Here is a 17,613-nt window from a genome sequence, read left to right on the forward strand (position 1 = left end):
CTCTTATATATATATATATATATATATATATATATATATATATATATATATATATATATATATATATATATATATATATATATATATATATATATATATATATATATATATATATATGACGGCCAAGACTGAATAACCTGGTGATTCATGTAAACTAAAGATTGGAAAACAATGAAAAGATCATCAAGAAAAGATGGGAATGCAAGGTCATGTTTAAGGAAGAATGCTCAACGAGCTGAGAACAGGGTATCCACCTCCCTCCCTCTCTCTTACTGATGACCATTTCTTCTTTAATCACAGGTAAAGTTTTAAGCATCCGCTGGCCGGATTAGAGTGTGTGGTTAACTTGTAAAGCATGAGTTGACTATTATAATGACTGCAACAAGAATGTAACCCACTTGATTCAGCCGCCATAAGGACTCGACAAAACAGCTTTCTTTTGTACAACTTCGGCACTGAATTTAGATTTTCATCTTGTATTAGAATAAAAAATCTTGATTCCAGTCTACTCTTGAGCATTATATTTGTTTGCTTTGGAAGCTAAGAAAGACAAAACAACCTTGATCTCTATAGAACTTCAAACATGGTGAGGTACGTCATGAGCTTTGACGGGAGTTCTCATTCTCAAGTCATTTTCATCTGAAGAACCTGTCTGGTGCTTGTATCATTGGATGCTCCAAAGAAACAGCTTTTGTTTCCGATATACAAGTAAACGACCTGGAATTGATCATGCCACTCCATAACATTTCCAGCTCAGATTTTGTTTGTCGACCACTAATGAGTATTTAGATATCCATTCCTGACGTGTAGTTGGCAAATTCACAATTTACAGTGTTGCAGAGGCATTCTTGGGGATTTGCATAAAAGTAGTCTTCTTCCTTGGGCCTGTCTGGTATCACTCTGCGGAGAACCGGTTGGCCCATTCGTTGTTTGTGCACCTCACGAACCAAAGAAGCAAACTCCTCCCACGAAAGAGTGCTATTCTGGTGCAAATCTAGCAGCTCTACTAGTTTCTTCCTATCCAACAAAATAGTTTTCCGGAAACCTAAGTATCTGCAAAGAATTCAAGTTATATGAATCGTAAAATATCACAAAATAAATGCACAATGTTATGTGGGGGAGGTGCAAAGACAAGTGTGCAAGATTAATATTTATAAGAAGACCTGCGATGACCTTCAACGAGTTTTGCCATGTTTCCATCATAGGTAGGAATGAACATATCACTGGCAATAGAAACGAGATAATCCAATGCAGCCATCTGAGAGGAATGATTGCGGAATTGCTTCAAGTCTTCAGGATTAAGTAGCATCTCCTTTTTCACCTGAAATAAACATTTAATATATTACAGTGAATAGAAAAAGAACTGCAAAAAAAATATGCTGCCAGTAAGGAAAGAGAAACATCCACATTGCACAATACCATTCAGTTATTGACTGCTTAAAAATCAAAGTTTAACAACCAGTGCTTGTTCCTGAACACACACAAGATTAATCATACAAGCATCCTTTTCTTATGAACACCTCACAATACTGTATCCTTTTACAAGAATTGGTAATTGCTTGCAAAACAGTTGAGCAAAAAAAATAAGGCACTGATACGATTATTCTTTTGCCGTTTACTAAAGGATAACAAAATTAGATGTGTATAATGGGACACAAAGCACTCACTATGTGAGGATATGCAGATTGTAATGCTGCAAGTCTCCGTTCACTGCCATAGGTCTCACCAGAAGCGATATAAATCTGAGTTTCCTTTTCAAAACCTAATGCACGCAAGGTCAGTGCAGTCTCCTCTGGAGTAAGAGGACATAACCCCTCCAATCTCTTTCGTTCAGAAACGATCTCTTTCTCCCTCCACCATGGGTATGCATATCTGAAAAAGTGAGCCTGCATCAGGGATGATTTCTAAGCCAAAAGAAAACTTATGATGATTTATTAAAAGCAAAGAAAATGTTCCCATGATCAGGAACAAGAAGAACTACCAATCTCAGGAAAGAGACCATAAATTTTCTTGAGATTCTGATATTCAATTAACAATTAAGATTGACAGAAGTAACAAATGCCACTCTTGTAGTGCGCTCAAATTTTTTTAGAAAAAGATCAGCTGTGCAACAAAAACGGAAGAGGGACTCTAAGCAAAGGGTGATGATTCCACATTCATAAGCTTCACACCTCATCCTCCTAAGTTCTTCAGCTTCTTCGTCAGAGCAACCATGAGTACAACCTGAGAATGCCAGCATGTCCATCTCATATCTCAAGTGCAGTGCAACAAATGGTCCTTTCTCCCGAAGGATTTTCACCAATTTCTTTCCTAGTGCCTCAATTTGTGGGGTGAACTTTAGTGCCTGAAAATTAACACGGCAACGAAGTTTCTGAAGTTCTAATGGAAGACCATTGTTTGCTAAGCGTGCATCTGTCTTGTTAAAATGGATCACTTTGTATTTGTTGAAAAGTGGTAGAATCTGCAACATAAATGATTATATCAGCAGACAGCAGCAAGAATATTGATCAACTTGCAATCCATTAGTGCACGAACTTATTGCAACAAACTGCAGTATAAAGCAACAAAAGGTCATGCAAATCAACCTGAGCGTACAGACAATTGAACAGAATATCCAAGTAGTGGTTAGCAAAATACAACATACTGCCATAATTCAGGACATGTTTGTGTCTCTTACTATCTTTAATAAGCAGTTAGTTTGGATGGGGAAGGTAAACCCAAAGCAAGAAGTCTAACCTGCTGCATGTAATATATCTCATTTGACCAGCTTACTGGATTCATCACATGAAAGTCGCTATCACTTTTTCTTTTGAGTTTCTTTGGAAGCCTTCTTATAATATGGACCTCATCCCTCAGTGAATATATGAAGTGCTTGACATCAAATATATTATCAAAAGAGCTGCAATTTAAAATAACTTATAATTGAATATTCACCCATATCTATTCCATATGCTCCTAATAATGCACAAAAGTTGTTAGAGGAAAACTTGTATAGCCAGTAGAGTACAGAGCTCTGAGTGACAGATGTACCTAGGATCAGCCCAAAACGATCCCTTATCAAGCTCTGGAATGAGCAGAGTCAAATTCAAATATTGGGAAATGGTGACCATATCACAGATCTGCGACAACCAATTATAAGCATCTGATAAATCAGAAGTTGCATGGACATTTAACATAGATATCAGAAATGTGAATAAACTGAAGGTAGAATCCGCTGACCGCAGCACGCATTTGATTGAGGCCACCATTGCAAGATACTTTAAGGTAGCCATTACTCTTATACATTCCTGAACCAAATGTTGATGAAGTCAATATGAGCAGAAGAACTTAATTAAAAAGTTTCATAGATCAGAAAAGTATTTCAGGAAAAGAATGAGATCATAACCCAAAAGCATTTCCTCAGTATCAAGAATAAAAGGAAAACAACCAAACCAATTAAAAGAAAAGCACTTCATCAACACTTTTATGCTTCAAAGTATATAAGAGAATCTCATAACAATTCTAGAAAGATGTTTTGGTCGATTGTGAGGTCAGACAACTTCCACAGTTGCTTAGAGCCACCATGAATCCAGGGAAATCATATTTCATACCACCAAAAAATAAAGTTCAATGTTGTCCATAACATCATTTAAATAAATCTACAGGAATGGAACTTAGCAGACCTTGCTTTTCAGTCCAACTTAAGCTCCAGAGCTCACCAGGCAAAGAAAAATGGTTCTTGTTCCTAGAAACCTAGAAACAGCATAGCACTTCCTGTACCGTCCAAATAATTCGGCTGTTCCACAGATCTATAATTTATAGTGATTTACTGAAGCCATAGTCACAGATATCAGTTATATTCTCAAAATATTGCAATATTATCACTATAAAATCAAAAAAGGTTTTTAAGGGGAAAATCTCACAATATTTGCAAACATCAGCAATTTATGTATTTTGCAAAATTATCGCGATAACATTACAATTATTATCGTGATAATATCACGATATTATCATGCCTACAATAACTCAGCAAATGGAGGAAGGAAAGAAGAAAGAAGAAAGAAGAAAGAAGAGAGAAGAAAGAAGAAAGAAAGGAAGTTTTTTTTTTTGTATTTTCCTATTTTTTCAATTTTTTTGTTTTTTTTTAAACCTTGAGATTTTCCCAAGAATTATTGAAAAACCTATAATAGCCCAAGATTTTTCCTCACTGAGATATATCCAAGACAAGACTGATATTGGCAACCATGATTGAAGTTAACCTTGTAATGAGATATGCAGAAATACAAAGAGTGCTATAAGCACTTGCAATGTCCTACAATGGACAAACAAAAGAGACAATAGTCAAGTCAACAAAGGGACAACACATACACATGCCTTGAGATAGGCAAAAATATAAAAGTCTCTTTATTGAAAAAGAGAGAGCTCTCAAGCAAGAAGAAAAAACAAAGGGGTTCACCCCTATTTATACAAAAGAAAAGAGAGGAAGAAGGGCCTCATGGCCTCAAAAGAAGAGCCACAAAAGAGAGCTCCCATGGAGTCGTTGGGAGCCCCCAATGGTCACAATTGTGACCGTTGGGGGGCCCAACCACTCTATGGTGGAGCCCCTTAAGTGGCTTAAAGAAAAATAAATAAATAAATAAAAAGGAAAGAAAAACAAGTACTCCTATCGGGTATTGTGTGAAATGACCATAATACCCCTATCGGGTATTATGGTATATATATATATATATATATATATATATATATATATATATATTTTTGACACCCCTCCTCAAACTTTACGGAGAGATGACGGAAAGTTTGCCAAGAAGAAACATGAAGCGGAGAGCGGGAAAAACTTTAGTAAAGAAATCCGCCAGCTGATATTCTGAAGTGACATATGGAAGAGTAATTGTTCCTCGTAAAAATTCATCCCGAACATAATGATAGTCAATCTTGATATGTTTAGTACGCTCATAGAAGGTGTGATTGCTTGCAATATATATGGCACTCTGGTTGTCACAGCATAACTTTGAAGCTCCAGCAATATCAACCCCCATGTCTTTGAGAAGACTGCGAAGCCAAACTAGTTTCATTGTTGTGGTTGTCATAGCCCGATATTCAGCTTCAGTAGAAGATAGCGAGACTTTCTGTTACTTCTTGCATCTCCAGGCAATTAAGAAATCTCTTAAAAATACACAAAAAACGGTAGTTGAGATTCTATCATTAGGGTTATCTCCCCAATCTGCATCAGTATAAGCAAGAAAGTTTAATGAAGAAGATGAGGATAAAAATAACCCTTTATTTATAGTGTTTTTGATGTATCGGATGACCCGGAGTACGGCGCTCATATGCACAGTTGTAGGAGCATGCTGAAATTGGCTTGTAAAGTGAACTGCATGAGCAATGTCTGATCTGGTGATGGTTAGGTAAGTGAGAGATCCAATGAGTCATCTATAGGGTGTGGGATCTTCCAGAAGATCCCCATCCTCCAACCTTAATTTGGCATTAATAACCTTTAGAGTCTCTACCTTTTTATCATCTGAAATGTCAGACTTGGTACATATATCTGCAGCAAGCTTCATCTGTGACAAAATATATCTTCTAGGAGAATATGCAACTTCAATACCAAGAAAATATCTAAGGAAACCTAAATCAGACATGTCAAAATTATTTTTCAATATGATTTTAACATCAACAATACTATTTTGATCATTCCCAGTGATAATCATGTCATCAACATAAAGCAATAAGATAACAATGCTAGTAACTGCACTTTTAACAAAGAGAGCAATGTCAGTATAACAGGAGTGAAATCCTAATTTAACCATGATATCACTAAAACGATCATACCAAGCCTTGGGGGCTTGTTTAAGACCATATAAGCCTTTTAAGAGTTTAAGAGTTTGACCTTGTCCAATATTAATTCCAGGTGGTGGATCCATATATACTTCTTCATTTAAATTCCCATTTAGAAAAGTATTTTTCACATCGAGTTGATATATAGGTCATTTTTTTGTTGATGCAACAAGTATTTTAGTTCTGACACTAGTCATTCGGGCTATAGGAGCGAATGTTTCATTATAGTCAATTTTACATTCTTGCGAATATCCCTTTGCTACTAACCTGGCTTTATATCTTTCTAAAAATACATCGGTTTTAGTTTTAACTTTAAAAACCCAACGACATCCAATAGGTTTTTTTATGCGGAGGGAGTTTGACTATTTCTCAGAGTTACCAGTCGGGGAAGCGGGAGCGGAAAGCGATACGAGAAGCGAGAGCGGGAAGCGAGGCACTTTCAAAAATTTAGGAAGCGGAAAGTGTGGGATGACTTAGAAGAAAATTACAAACCGTCTCGAAAGCGACCTAGGAAGTGAACCGGAAGCGAGGGGAAAGCGAAAAAAAATAAAAAAAATAAAAAAAATGAAAAAAATGGGGAAGCGAGGGGGAAGTGTGGGGAAAGTGTGCTTCCCTGCACGTTTCGGAAGCGCGATGTTTTGCGCTTCCAAAACGCACTTCCCTATGTGCCTAGGCGCTTCAGGTAACTCTGCTATTTCTCAAGTATTAACCTTTTTTAGGGCATCTAATTCTATTTTCATTGCTTCAACCTAATGTGGTAGAGTTTTAGCTTGATTATAGTGAGTGAGTTCATAATATGAATGTAGGGTTATCAAACATGCTCGATAATTGGGTGCTAAAGACTCATAGGATACAAACCTATTAGGGGGTATTGATTCTTTAGAAGAGTGCCGAATGGGGGGATCTTCTGAAGATTCGAAAATTTGAGAATATTTTTCTAAGGCACTAATAGGCCTGCCTTGATCTCTCCGAGCGTAAACATTAATATTTTCATTACTAGCACCATCACTTGATGGTCACACATCAAGATTGGACACGTGTCTTCTATGCTTTCAAGATGATTCATAGAATCATCATTTATGTCATCAATAAGATCATGTAAAAACATATAATCACTTTCATTTGATTTTTCCATTTTTTCAAAATCATTCTCATCTTCTAAGAAAGTTACATCTTTTGAAACATATAGCTTGTCATTTTCGAAATCAAAACACCTATAATCTTTTTTATTTTCCCCATAACCTAGAAAAACACATTCAATTGCCTTTGGAGACAACTTATTTCTCTTATGCAAGAGAACGAAGCATTTACAACAAAAAATACGAAGATGATTGAAGTCCGAAGAGAATTTAAAAAGTTTTTCATAGGGAGAGGCATTCTTTAATTTTGAGGAAGGCATTCTATTGATTAGGTATGTTAAGGTTAAAACGGCTTCGGTCCAAATTTTTTTTGGAATATTTCTAGAGACAAACAATGTTCTAGCGGTTTCTATGATATGCCTATACTTTCTTTCCGCTAGTTCGTTTTGTTGTGGAGTTCTAGGACATGATTTTTTGTGACAAATTCCATTTTGAGTTAAATAATTTTGGAATTCATTAGATAAGTATTCACCACCGGAATCGGTTCTCAAAGTAGATATATTACTTTGAAATTGATTTTGAATTTTCATATGAAATTCTTTAAAGAAGGAAAACACTTCCGATTTGTGACTAAGAAAATAGATCCAAACATATCGAGTAAAGTCATCGATGAAAGTGACATAGTAGGAGTAACCCCCTTTAGACATGACCGGAGATGGTCCCCAAACATCTGAGTGCACAAATTCAAATGGTCTGGAAGAGAGAAAAGTTCTAGTTGGAAAAGAAATAGACCATTTTTTCAAAAAATGCAATCTTTGCAATTAATGTCTTTTTCCTTACAAAATTTGTTTCCAAATGGAAAAAGATATATTTTTGAATAGCTTGGATGACCAAGCCTTTTATGCCAAGTTTCAAATAGTTTATAGGAAGGTTTAGATGATCCATATAGTAGAGGGCCCCCTTCCTATGGCCTTCCCCAATCCGCTTCCCGGACCGGAGATCCTGCACAAAGCAACCATTAGATGAGAAATATATTTCACATACATGGTCGGCAATTTGGGAGACCGAAAAGAGGTTTAAATTTAGTTTTGGGGCAACTCTAACTTTTGGAACAAAAAGATTTTGAGAATTTTTTGAGTTTAGAGTTCCAATACTAGAGATTTTCAAAAAAGTTTCATCGGTCGTAAAAACACAAGAGCCTTTTGAATTGGTGCAAGCATCTACTAAGGCATTTTCATGAGGGGTCATATGAAAAGATGCTTCGTAGTCTAAGTTCCAAGAATATGTATCGGGTGATGATGTAGACGCAATGGCCGCACCCTATGTGGAGGAAGTAGCTTTAAGGATTTGTTGAAGAGCCATAGATATTTGACCAAGGGTCTTTTTTAGATCACCATTCTTGCCTTTATCTTCTTTGGTGGTAGATTCTTCAAGAGAAGCCACCTTAGGTTTGAAAGTTCCATTGAGCTTTAGGCAAGCAGGTTTAATGTGACCCGGCTCATAGCAATGATGACAAACAATCATTTTTCTTCCTCCATTGTAGTTTCCTTGTTTACCGAAATGAAGAGGTTTATAGGTTTTGACATTGTTGTTGGGTTTGGATACGACAAGCACTCCAACATTCTTACTCACGCCAAGCCTTGTTTCTTCTTGAGTGATTTCGGCAATGGCATCCTCTATTGGAGGAAAGATAGATATATGGGAAGTGATGACCTCACTTGCTCAAATTCGAGACGTAACCCAAATAAGAATTGGAACAATCCATCTTGTTCCATTTTCTTTTGTCTTAATTCAACATCTTCCATAGCAACCCATTTTGGCTCTAAAAGAGCCAACTTATACCATAGTGGATTTAAAACACTATAGTAATCTTAAATACTTGAATCACCTTGTTTGGTGGTTCTAATTTTTTCTTGCAAGAAATATGCTCTTGTAAGATTCTTTTGGGTATGCATACCCTTCATAAAAAACCAAGCTTCATTGGCCCGGCGAAATTTAGCTATATTAGCATATACCTTGAGTTCGACATTGTTCATGAACCAAGCAAGGATTTTTGCGTGATTGCTTTTCCAATCTTCAACTTCTTTTTTATGATTTTCAATGGCTTTGAGGCGAGCATCTCCTTCAAGAGCCTTTTCTTGGCCACCTTCGATCTTTGTGAGCTCTAATCTAGGTTTCGAAATGGAACCCATAACATACCCCGAAAGTTTTTTACCTTTGAGGTTGTTCTCCAAAGCCGAAGCCCACATCATGTAGTTCTTTCCATTGAGTTTGAAGACAGGTCGATTTTTGCTTCCATAATGCCACCAAGAAGTGAGAAACGAGAGACAATAGATGAGAAATATACGTACCACGCTTTTTCCTCTAAGAACCGAGTGGCTCTGATACCATGTAATGAGATATGCAAAAATACAAAGAGTGTTATAAGCGCTTGCAATGTCCTACAATGGTCAAACAAAAGAGACAATAGCCAAGTCCACAAAGGGACAACACATACACAAGCCTTGAGATAGGCAAAAATATAAAAGTCTCTTTATTGAAAGAGAGAGAGCTTTCAAGCATGAAGAAAATACAAAGGGGTTCACCTCTATTTATGCAAAAGAAAAGAGAGGAAGAAGGGCCTCATTGCCTCAAAAAGAGAGCCACAAAAGGAGGCTCCATGGAGTCATTGGGAGCCCCCAACGATCACAATTGTGACCGTTGGGAACCCCAACGACTCTATGGTGGGGCCAGTGTTGTGAAAAGCGTTGAGGCATAGTGAGGCGCTCCACCAAAATCTGAGGTGAGGCGTAAGCCTCGAGGCGTAAAGCGTAAGACTAAAAAAAAAATTAACTTAAAAAAACTATAAAAAATATCTAAAATTATAAATAAATAAAAAATGCTTTGTTGATGAAGCAACAACCAACAAGAAATAAAAAATCTGATTTCTTTGCCTGGATCTGGATACCCAATCCCAAACTTCACCAATTATTCAGTTGGATACAAAAGGGCCAAAAGAATCCTTGCCAACTGGGTTTGGTTAGTTTTAATTAGCATTAGATAGGGATGCTAACAGTTTGGATTTGGGTTAGATATCCAACCGAATTTTTATCAATTTAATTGGATTCAATAGAGAAAAGGAAAAGGAAAAGTTTTACATCTGAATCTGGAATTCAATCCAACTAACATCCAAATCCAGTTGTGTACGAGGGATATCCGAAATTCCCAGTAGCTAATTGGATCTGGATTTGGTAGTAGCTTTTTCATCTTAACCGAGTCCAGATCTAAGAGTGAGGATTTTCATTGATGTGGACCTGAATCCTGCCTGTTAACGTCCCTACAATAGAATCTCTTTCTCGTGAAAAACTCGGCAAGGAAAAAAAAGTCCTATATACTAAAAGATAGGTGTTTCTCCATAAGGAAAATATCGCACAAATCAAAATATAAAGAATGCCAGAGATTTACATAATCATATAGAGGGAAGTATGTGATGAGTTGTGGAGCCTGATTCAGAGTTTTTGCCCTTGCAGGAAGGGGGGTCAGAGGGCTCTCCCCCGGCGCGGGTCCCGATTTCTTATGAATCAGACCCGACCTGTTTAGGTTTAGGGTTGTCGTCCTTGCCTTGTATAAATTCTTTCTTTTCTTTTTCTCTTGTAACTGTCAAAAAAGAGAAATACGATTTCCTTCGGTTGTTTCTTGCACGTGTTTTTCGTAACAGTATGAACAATATAAAATTATTGAAAAGGTGCTTTTATCACATTATAAAGGCAATATTTTCTGAACTAGGGCTATTTTGAAAATATTGTGCTTTTCGCGATATAACTTCCTCAAAAATATCGCCATGTGAATTTTTAACACTCAAGAAAATGAAGGTTGGATCCCCTCCCTTCGTTTAAGGCATTAAGGATGTAGAAGTCATATTATATATGTAAAAGGTATTTTGGATATGTCTTTTTCGGCAATCGGCGTCCGGACTGAGGCACCAAATCCCGGCGAGTCCATTTTTATTCAGGTGAAGCAAGAGAAGAAGAGCAACAACAAGTGGAGGTGTGTGATCTGCAACAGGAGGTAGTCTGTCCGGAAGGTCTTCGCTCGGTCGTTGCTCGCGAGGGACGTTCGACGGTTCGTGCAGAAGGCCAACACTGCCTCACCAAAACAAGGTGAGGCGCGTACGCTTCACCTTGAGGCACGCCTCTCCCTAAGAAAAAAAATAATTAAAAAAATAAAAAGGGAAGAAAAACAAGTACCCCTGTCGGGTACGGTGTGAAATGACCATAATACCCCTATCGGGTATTATGGTGTATTTGAAGATATATATATATATATATATATATATATATATATATATATATATATATATATATATATATTGATACATATATTTTAACAAACCTCGCCTCCCAGAATGTGAAAGTTAAGGCCAGAAGCTATATGCAAGAGGCTGATACTTTGAATAAGATAAAGTGCATCCAACACTCTTGAACAGAAACAAACTCCAAAACAAAATGCGTGATTGCGATACCATATATGCTTCTATGTGGTAGTTATATAGGCACTTCTTGCATAATCTTTGATCAATATTATATTGCAAATCTAATCTTGTATGAAATTCTCATAAGAAATTCAAAATTTTCTTTGTGAAGTCCAAAATAAATTAAAAACATGAAAATGAATAAATAAATTAAAAACAAGAACAGGAAAATGGATAAAAAGAGATGTCTAAAAGGACTTGTAGAAAAACTCCAAAAGGAAAAGCCAACTTTCAGCATAGCTACAAATGACAAATTCTTCAGACTCGGACAAATTCAAAAGTACTTTAGGTCTTAGGTCGAAGTTTACATGGCCTAATAATCATGAACATATCTAAAAATTCTCAGCACAACCAAAAAGGTCAACTGCTTTGTGCAGATTGTGAACTAAATAACAATACAAGCTAAATAAGCAATAGTTGAACATGAAACAATCAGGTAAATCAAGCTAGCAACTTAACACTAGGATCTATCAAGAGGCTCACATTGGACCAAAGCTTTTGCGATGGATGTTACAATAGTCTGTGTGATATCATAACCTCTAGTTTAGCATCTATAACATAAGAGCTAGGGACACGACGCTCCAATCAAGAGCAAGCAGTCTCAAGCCCAAGGAAGCACTGAAGTATAGACAACTTCAACCTCAGAAAAAGGGCAACAAAGTTTAGTTTGATTAATGAACTTCTCAAGCCACAGGATTTTGGATTACTGAGATCCATGAGGGCTGGGAAACGAGATGAGCAGCTCGCTGTTAGGCTCAGCTCGGAAAATGAGCCAAGTACGAACATGGCAAACTCAGCTCGGCTTGGCTCGTTTTACATATTATAAATTTATATATTATATACTTTACACAATATGATATTATATTATATACATAATATACTTATTATATATGTTTTATACATGTATTACCTATGTCACACGGACTCGGCTAGGGAGGCGCCGCACCCGAGTCGACACGCCCCGACACGGGTGCGGCTTCGGACTCGGCCCAGACTCGGTCAACGCCGAGTCGGACTCGGTCAAAGAGTTGAGGCCGAGTCCGTCCACATTTTGGACTCGGTCAACTTTGACCGAGTCCAAAAATATCCATTTTTAAGACGAAAAACAAAAAAAAATCATTTTTCATTTAACTTTTTTTTTTAAAATATATATAATCAGACTGCAATACAGTTGCACAGTCACAGTGTTTGACTGTGCACAGTCTGTGCAACTGCACAGTCTGTGACTGACTGTGCACAGTCACAGACTGCATTGCACAGTCTATGCAACTGCAGTCTATACAACTGCAGTCCATTTGATTGGGGATGTGTGATCTTTAAGGGGAAGCATAATTCCTCCAACGAAGGGTGAGCTGCCTACTAGAAAGTTGCTTCTCAGTGTTCAGGACCAATACTTAGTAGTTGTATATGCATAATTTTATATTCTTGAAATATCTTTCAATTTATCAATTTAAAGGAATATAAATACAATACAACCATGATTTAGCCAGAGCAAAGGTAACTGAAACATGAATGTGCCCTCTTCCTGTAAGATGTATATTTTCATATGCAAGTCATATAGAAAAACTTGATATTTTTATATATTCATGTACTGATAAATGACAATGAAATTGCTAATAAATTTTTTCTGTTGCTATGTTATTGCTTCTATGTATATATATATATATATATATATATATATATATATATATATATATATATATATATATATATATATATATATATATATAGCCGAGTCACCGTGTCCAAAATTTTTGAAATTGCGCCGCACCCGTGTCGCACCCGCACCCATGTGACATAGTGTATTACACATATATTTATGTATATTTTATATATTATCAAGCTTTAAAAAAGTACCTAAAAACAATCTTTTCAGAAAATGAGCCAGCTCGTGATTGGCTTGCAAAGCTCAGCTCATAACAAGCCTGAGTATTTGATTTGTGACAAGCTCAAGAGTGGAGCCCGAGCAAGGCTGTACCCTTAACAAGCCGAGTCTGAGCAGTCCGATCTCGGCTCGTTCACCAATCCTAGTTACATCCTTCTCCTCCTTGAACCACCACCTGAGAAAGTCTTTTCCTAGGACAACTTTCATACTATGTCACATGGGTATGGGTGTGGGTATGGAAGATACAACACAGCAATTTCAAAAAATGTGGGCACAAGGACACAACTATATATATATATATATATATATATATATATATATATATATATATATATATATATATATTAAATATCACATAAATATAAAATAAATTCAAAATAAACTGAATACAATCTAAATATATATGTTACGTCTAAAATATATATTATATACTGAAAATATAAAGTTATAAACTGAAAATATAATTATAAATTATAAATTATAAATTGAATACAAACTTGTATGTATGGAGGGTAAAATGGCGTGTCAAGGTGTTGACGTGTGTCGAAACGGGTACGGAGGGCAAAATGGAGTGTTTGTGTGACATAGCTTTCATATATCCCAACATCAATAGGTGATATGGTACCGACTGTGGGTCGGTCCACGATCCAAGATCCAAACGGATCCAACACACAGAAGCAGCACTAAACAGATATTCAAAGTTTTTGACAGGGTTCAGTCTGGAAGCGTTTAGACTTAGTTACTTGCCTAATATGCAAATATGGACAACACAAAAAGTGTAGATAACGTTTTCGCCTTTCTATAGAGCCTAAATTTATATTTTTTTGATAACTGGTTGTCGAAATACAGCTCGGACAAGGGGACAGGTTGCAGGATTTGGGGACTGTCACACTTGGAACAGCTTAGTTGGTGACAGACCAAAACAAAGGCTAACCTTATTGTTTCTGTTGAAGGACAGAACACAAAAGTTCTAGACAAAATTATTGTCATTCCAACAAAACAAAAATAAAAAAAAATCTAAGTTTGAATGACTCAGATATGATTCAAACATTGAACCGGATTGGTAAAGGCCTGGACAGTCACCCGAGTGGCTGTCCCCTCTATTCCGGAGTGTTTTCGACAGAATTAATGCCAGAATCAGGAAACGATTAAAAAACAAAATTTGTAGAGGTGCTCAATAGCTTTTCAACAAGCTAAGCCCTGCAATTTTTTGACTCCGGACGAGGGAGTTATGCTCAAAACACTAACGAAGTTCCTTCTTTGACAGAATTCTGAAATCAAACAAATCATTCATACAATATATCAAACACCAAAAATTAGATTAATCCAATTTTAGTGTTTATAGTTCAACCTGCACAGAAAGACACTTCAAATGGTAGCTTCTACAATGTGAAAATCTTGTCCACCTTAACCCGACTTCGGTTAGTCTAAGCAAGTATCACAAAAAAGATAATCTTTCTAATCAAGTTATCTAAAAAACAATCAATTCCAAAAATCTATCTCTGTCAAACAAAATGCAGCAAGTTTTTTTCTAACAAAAAAATCAACTAAGTTCAGGTCAAACCGATGACGACGACAAGAGTAAGAAGGATCCAGCAATAGTTTGAATGTTCAATAATGAACAGGAAAAATGGTGTTCAGCAATGGCACGATTTTGCTCAAATTAGCAGATGGATGCAGACAGCAGCAACAGAGGAACAGTTGGACATCTTGGTACGTTGGTGGTTTACAGCCGCGGTACCTCACAATTTTGAGGTTCACCAGGTAGCCTCTTCAGCAGCAACAAAAACCAGCAACTTGAATAAGCACCAGTCACGAGTTTCAACAGCTTCAATGGCAGCAGGGCGTTCACGGTTTCACCAACACCGCAACAGTCTTTCACAACAGCAGCAAGCTGTTCACACAACAAGGACCAGCAGCTTCACGGTAGCAAGATGCTCACCAAAGTGCAGAAGTTGCAACAACAAATAGAGTTGTACAGCAAAGGCACTCTTCAGAAAATCGACGAAGTAGAGGATGACTAGGATATTTCCACCAGAATTACCGAAAATGCCTAGCCAAGTGGGGAAGCGTGCTTCCCCACAGCACGTTTTGGAAGCGCGAAACGTCGCGCTTTCGAAATGCACTGGGAAGCGCCAAAAAAAAATTGGGAAGCTTGTTTCCCATAAATGGGAAACGCGCTTCCCATTTATGGAAAGTGTGTTTTCCCCTCGCTTCTCCCCTTTTTTTCTTTTTTCTTTTTGTATTTTTTTTTTATTTCTCTTTTTCCGCTTCCCCTCGCTTCCTAGGTCGCTTCCGAGACGATTCTTGATTCGCTTCTAAGTCATCCCACGCTTCCCGCTTCCTAAAATTTTGAAAGTGCCTCGCTTCCGGCTTCCGCTTCCCGTATCGCTTCCCGCTCCCGCTTCCTCGATTGGCAACCATAGTTTCCACCATGTCCTCACACTTGATTTTTTTTTTCCAAGTAAAGAAAGCCAACCCCATGCACGACTTTCTCTATGGCCTTATAGAACTCAGCAAAAGTTGAGTTAATGGCTGAGGTAGGTTCCAATGCCACCTCCCAACGTAGCCAATGGATGCTCAAGATTTGAATTTGCTTTAAACTTGGACTTAACTCTCTCTCTCTCTCAAACAGTTAAAAGAATAAAGAGGCTTCCACAATTTTTAAGAGGCCTCATAACCTCTTTACACGATTTTTCAAGAAGGCTTTCACGACTTTTATGAAAGGGATAAATGTCTAGAGTGTTGAGTCCACATTGGCTCAACACACTATGGCATCAATGTGGATTCAATACTTGAAATATTGGATCTCTTGCAAGATCCAATCCTTGCAAGTTGGACCACATCAAACGAATGGACCAAGGTCCAAATCCAAAACTGAAATAAAAAAGTAAAATCTACCCAAATACCCCATACACACTCTAGTGTATAAAATAAATCCTAACGAACACCAGAACTATCCGGATATGTAGAATCAGATACCTAACAAATTAAAAATAAAACAAAAAAAATACAAGGGCGATTCCAAAATTCACAAAAATGAAACCACAAAACAAAATATATTTCCTGAGATAATAAGAACCAAAATTCTCATAAAATAAAATATGTATAATGATGATTTTACCCTTGAGATCCATTTGGACCCGAATTGTCCGAATTTGGATTGGATCTTCTTGGGTATCTCTTTTTGTATCTAGTATGTAGAGTTGGATTCGCATCCAACTCCTCTTCAATGTGATGATGATCAGGATGCTTTGCATCAATAGGTGTCCATACAAGTAAGATTGAAGATAGTTAATAGTTCATGCAAACTCTGTATAGGAAGCACTATATAAAGGACCTATTGCTTACAATGAAGGTTGGAAAAGAAATGCCCTATAAGAAAAAAAAATAGAAATTGAGGCTTGGGAGAATCCAGATGTTGTTGAGGGCTTCTACAAGTCCAGAAAAGGGCAACAAATTACTTGTTCATTATAGATCATGCCATGTTGAGATGATTCAGTTCATTTCGCCAAGTCATCTGATTATTCCTTATACAAATGACCTCAAATCACAGGAGAGAATTCCGGATAGCATTGAATGTTGTCTTAAACTTCCGAATATGATCAATCGAAGTGCATTGAGTTTACATGAAACACCATGAAGAAATGGCATTTTAACAGAGAGGTCCTAAAATGATTCGGATTAACTCCTTTCTTCTTTGCCTCGAAATGGAACCTGGAAATCAGTGCCTCGTTGCTTCGCCAGATGAATATATATATATATATATATATATATATATATATATATATATATATATATATATTCAAGACTACTAGGAGATATGAGAAAAAGTTTTCCTACACACTTGACTTTCAAATTGCTGCAATCTCAAATTCTTTACCTCTCTCCGATGTCATATGATCATCAAAATGCAAACAAGATCCATGCTTACAAAGCACAAACTTGCCAAGGATAAGCTTCCAAAACTTGGAATCACAATGCAAGAATTAATAATTCAAGACAACCCAAATATGCAGAACTTGAACGCACTGATGTCAACCATAACGAGCTGTTGAAAAGAAAGAAGGTTATAAGTTGGAAGAGAGAGAGAGAGGCAGATGTTCAAGTACTCACTCCACGTCCGAAATGGGGAAGGTGCAGCAGTAGAAGAAGAAGAATGAGGAGAAGGGGCGACCATGTTGTGGGCGAGCCTGATGTTCACCAAATGATTGGAGAAATCCCTGAAGCTAAAGCAGGCATGCCATCCCTTAGACAATTGAGGGTGCCAGAGCTTTCCCACAGCCACCAGCTGAACCAGGCACGTCCATACCAGGATGCTC

General features: G+C 37.1%; 1 protein-coding gene across 1 annotated transcript in view; it reads right to left on the minus strand.

The window, feature by feature from the left end:
* Nucleotides 1-341: 341 nt before the first annotated feature.
* The window catches only part of LOC149811820 (rhamnogalacturonan I rhamnosyltransferase 1-like), a 78,219-nt gene continuing 60,947 nt past the window's right edge, over nucleotides 342-17,613 (minus strand). Inside the window, exons 3-9 of the mRNA XM_089993216.1 lie at nucleotides 3,220-3,287; nucleotides 3,031-3,119; nucleotides 2,737-2,899; nucleotides 2,172-2,461; nucleotides 1,668-1,872; nucleotides 1,164-1,321; nucleotides 342-1,053 (exon numbers count right to left, since the gene is read on the minus strand). Of these exons, the coding sequence (XP_089849342.1) occupies nucleotides 786-1,053; nucleotides 1,164-1,321; nucleotides 1,668-1,872; nucleotides 2,172-2,461; nucleotides 2,737-2,899; nucleotides 3,031-3,119; nucleotides 3,220-3,287 (1,241 nt within the window). The 3' untranslated portion in view covers nucleotides 342-785. The remainder of the gene's footprint in view (nucleotides 1,054-1,163; nucleotides 1,322-1,667; nucleotides 1,873-2,171; nucleotides 2,462-2,736; nucleotides 2,900-3,030; nucleotides 3,120-3,219; nucleotides 3,288-17,613) is intronic.

Source organism: Nuphar pumila, chromosome 17 (genome assembly GCF_984573655.1).
Source record: "Nuphar pumila chromosome 17, dmNupPumi1.hap1.1, whole genome shotgun sequence".
NCBI lineage: Eukaryota > Viridiplantae > Streptophyta > Magnoliopsida > Nymphaeales > Nymphaeaceae > Nuphar > Nuphar pumila.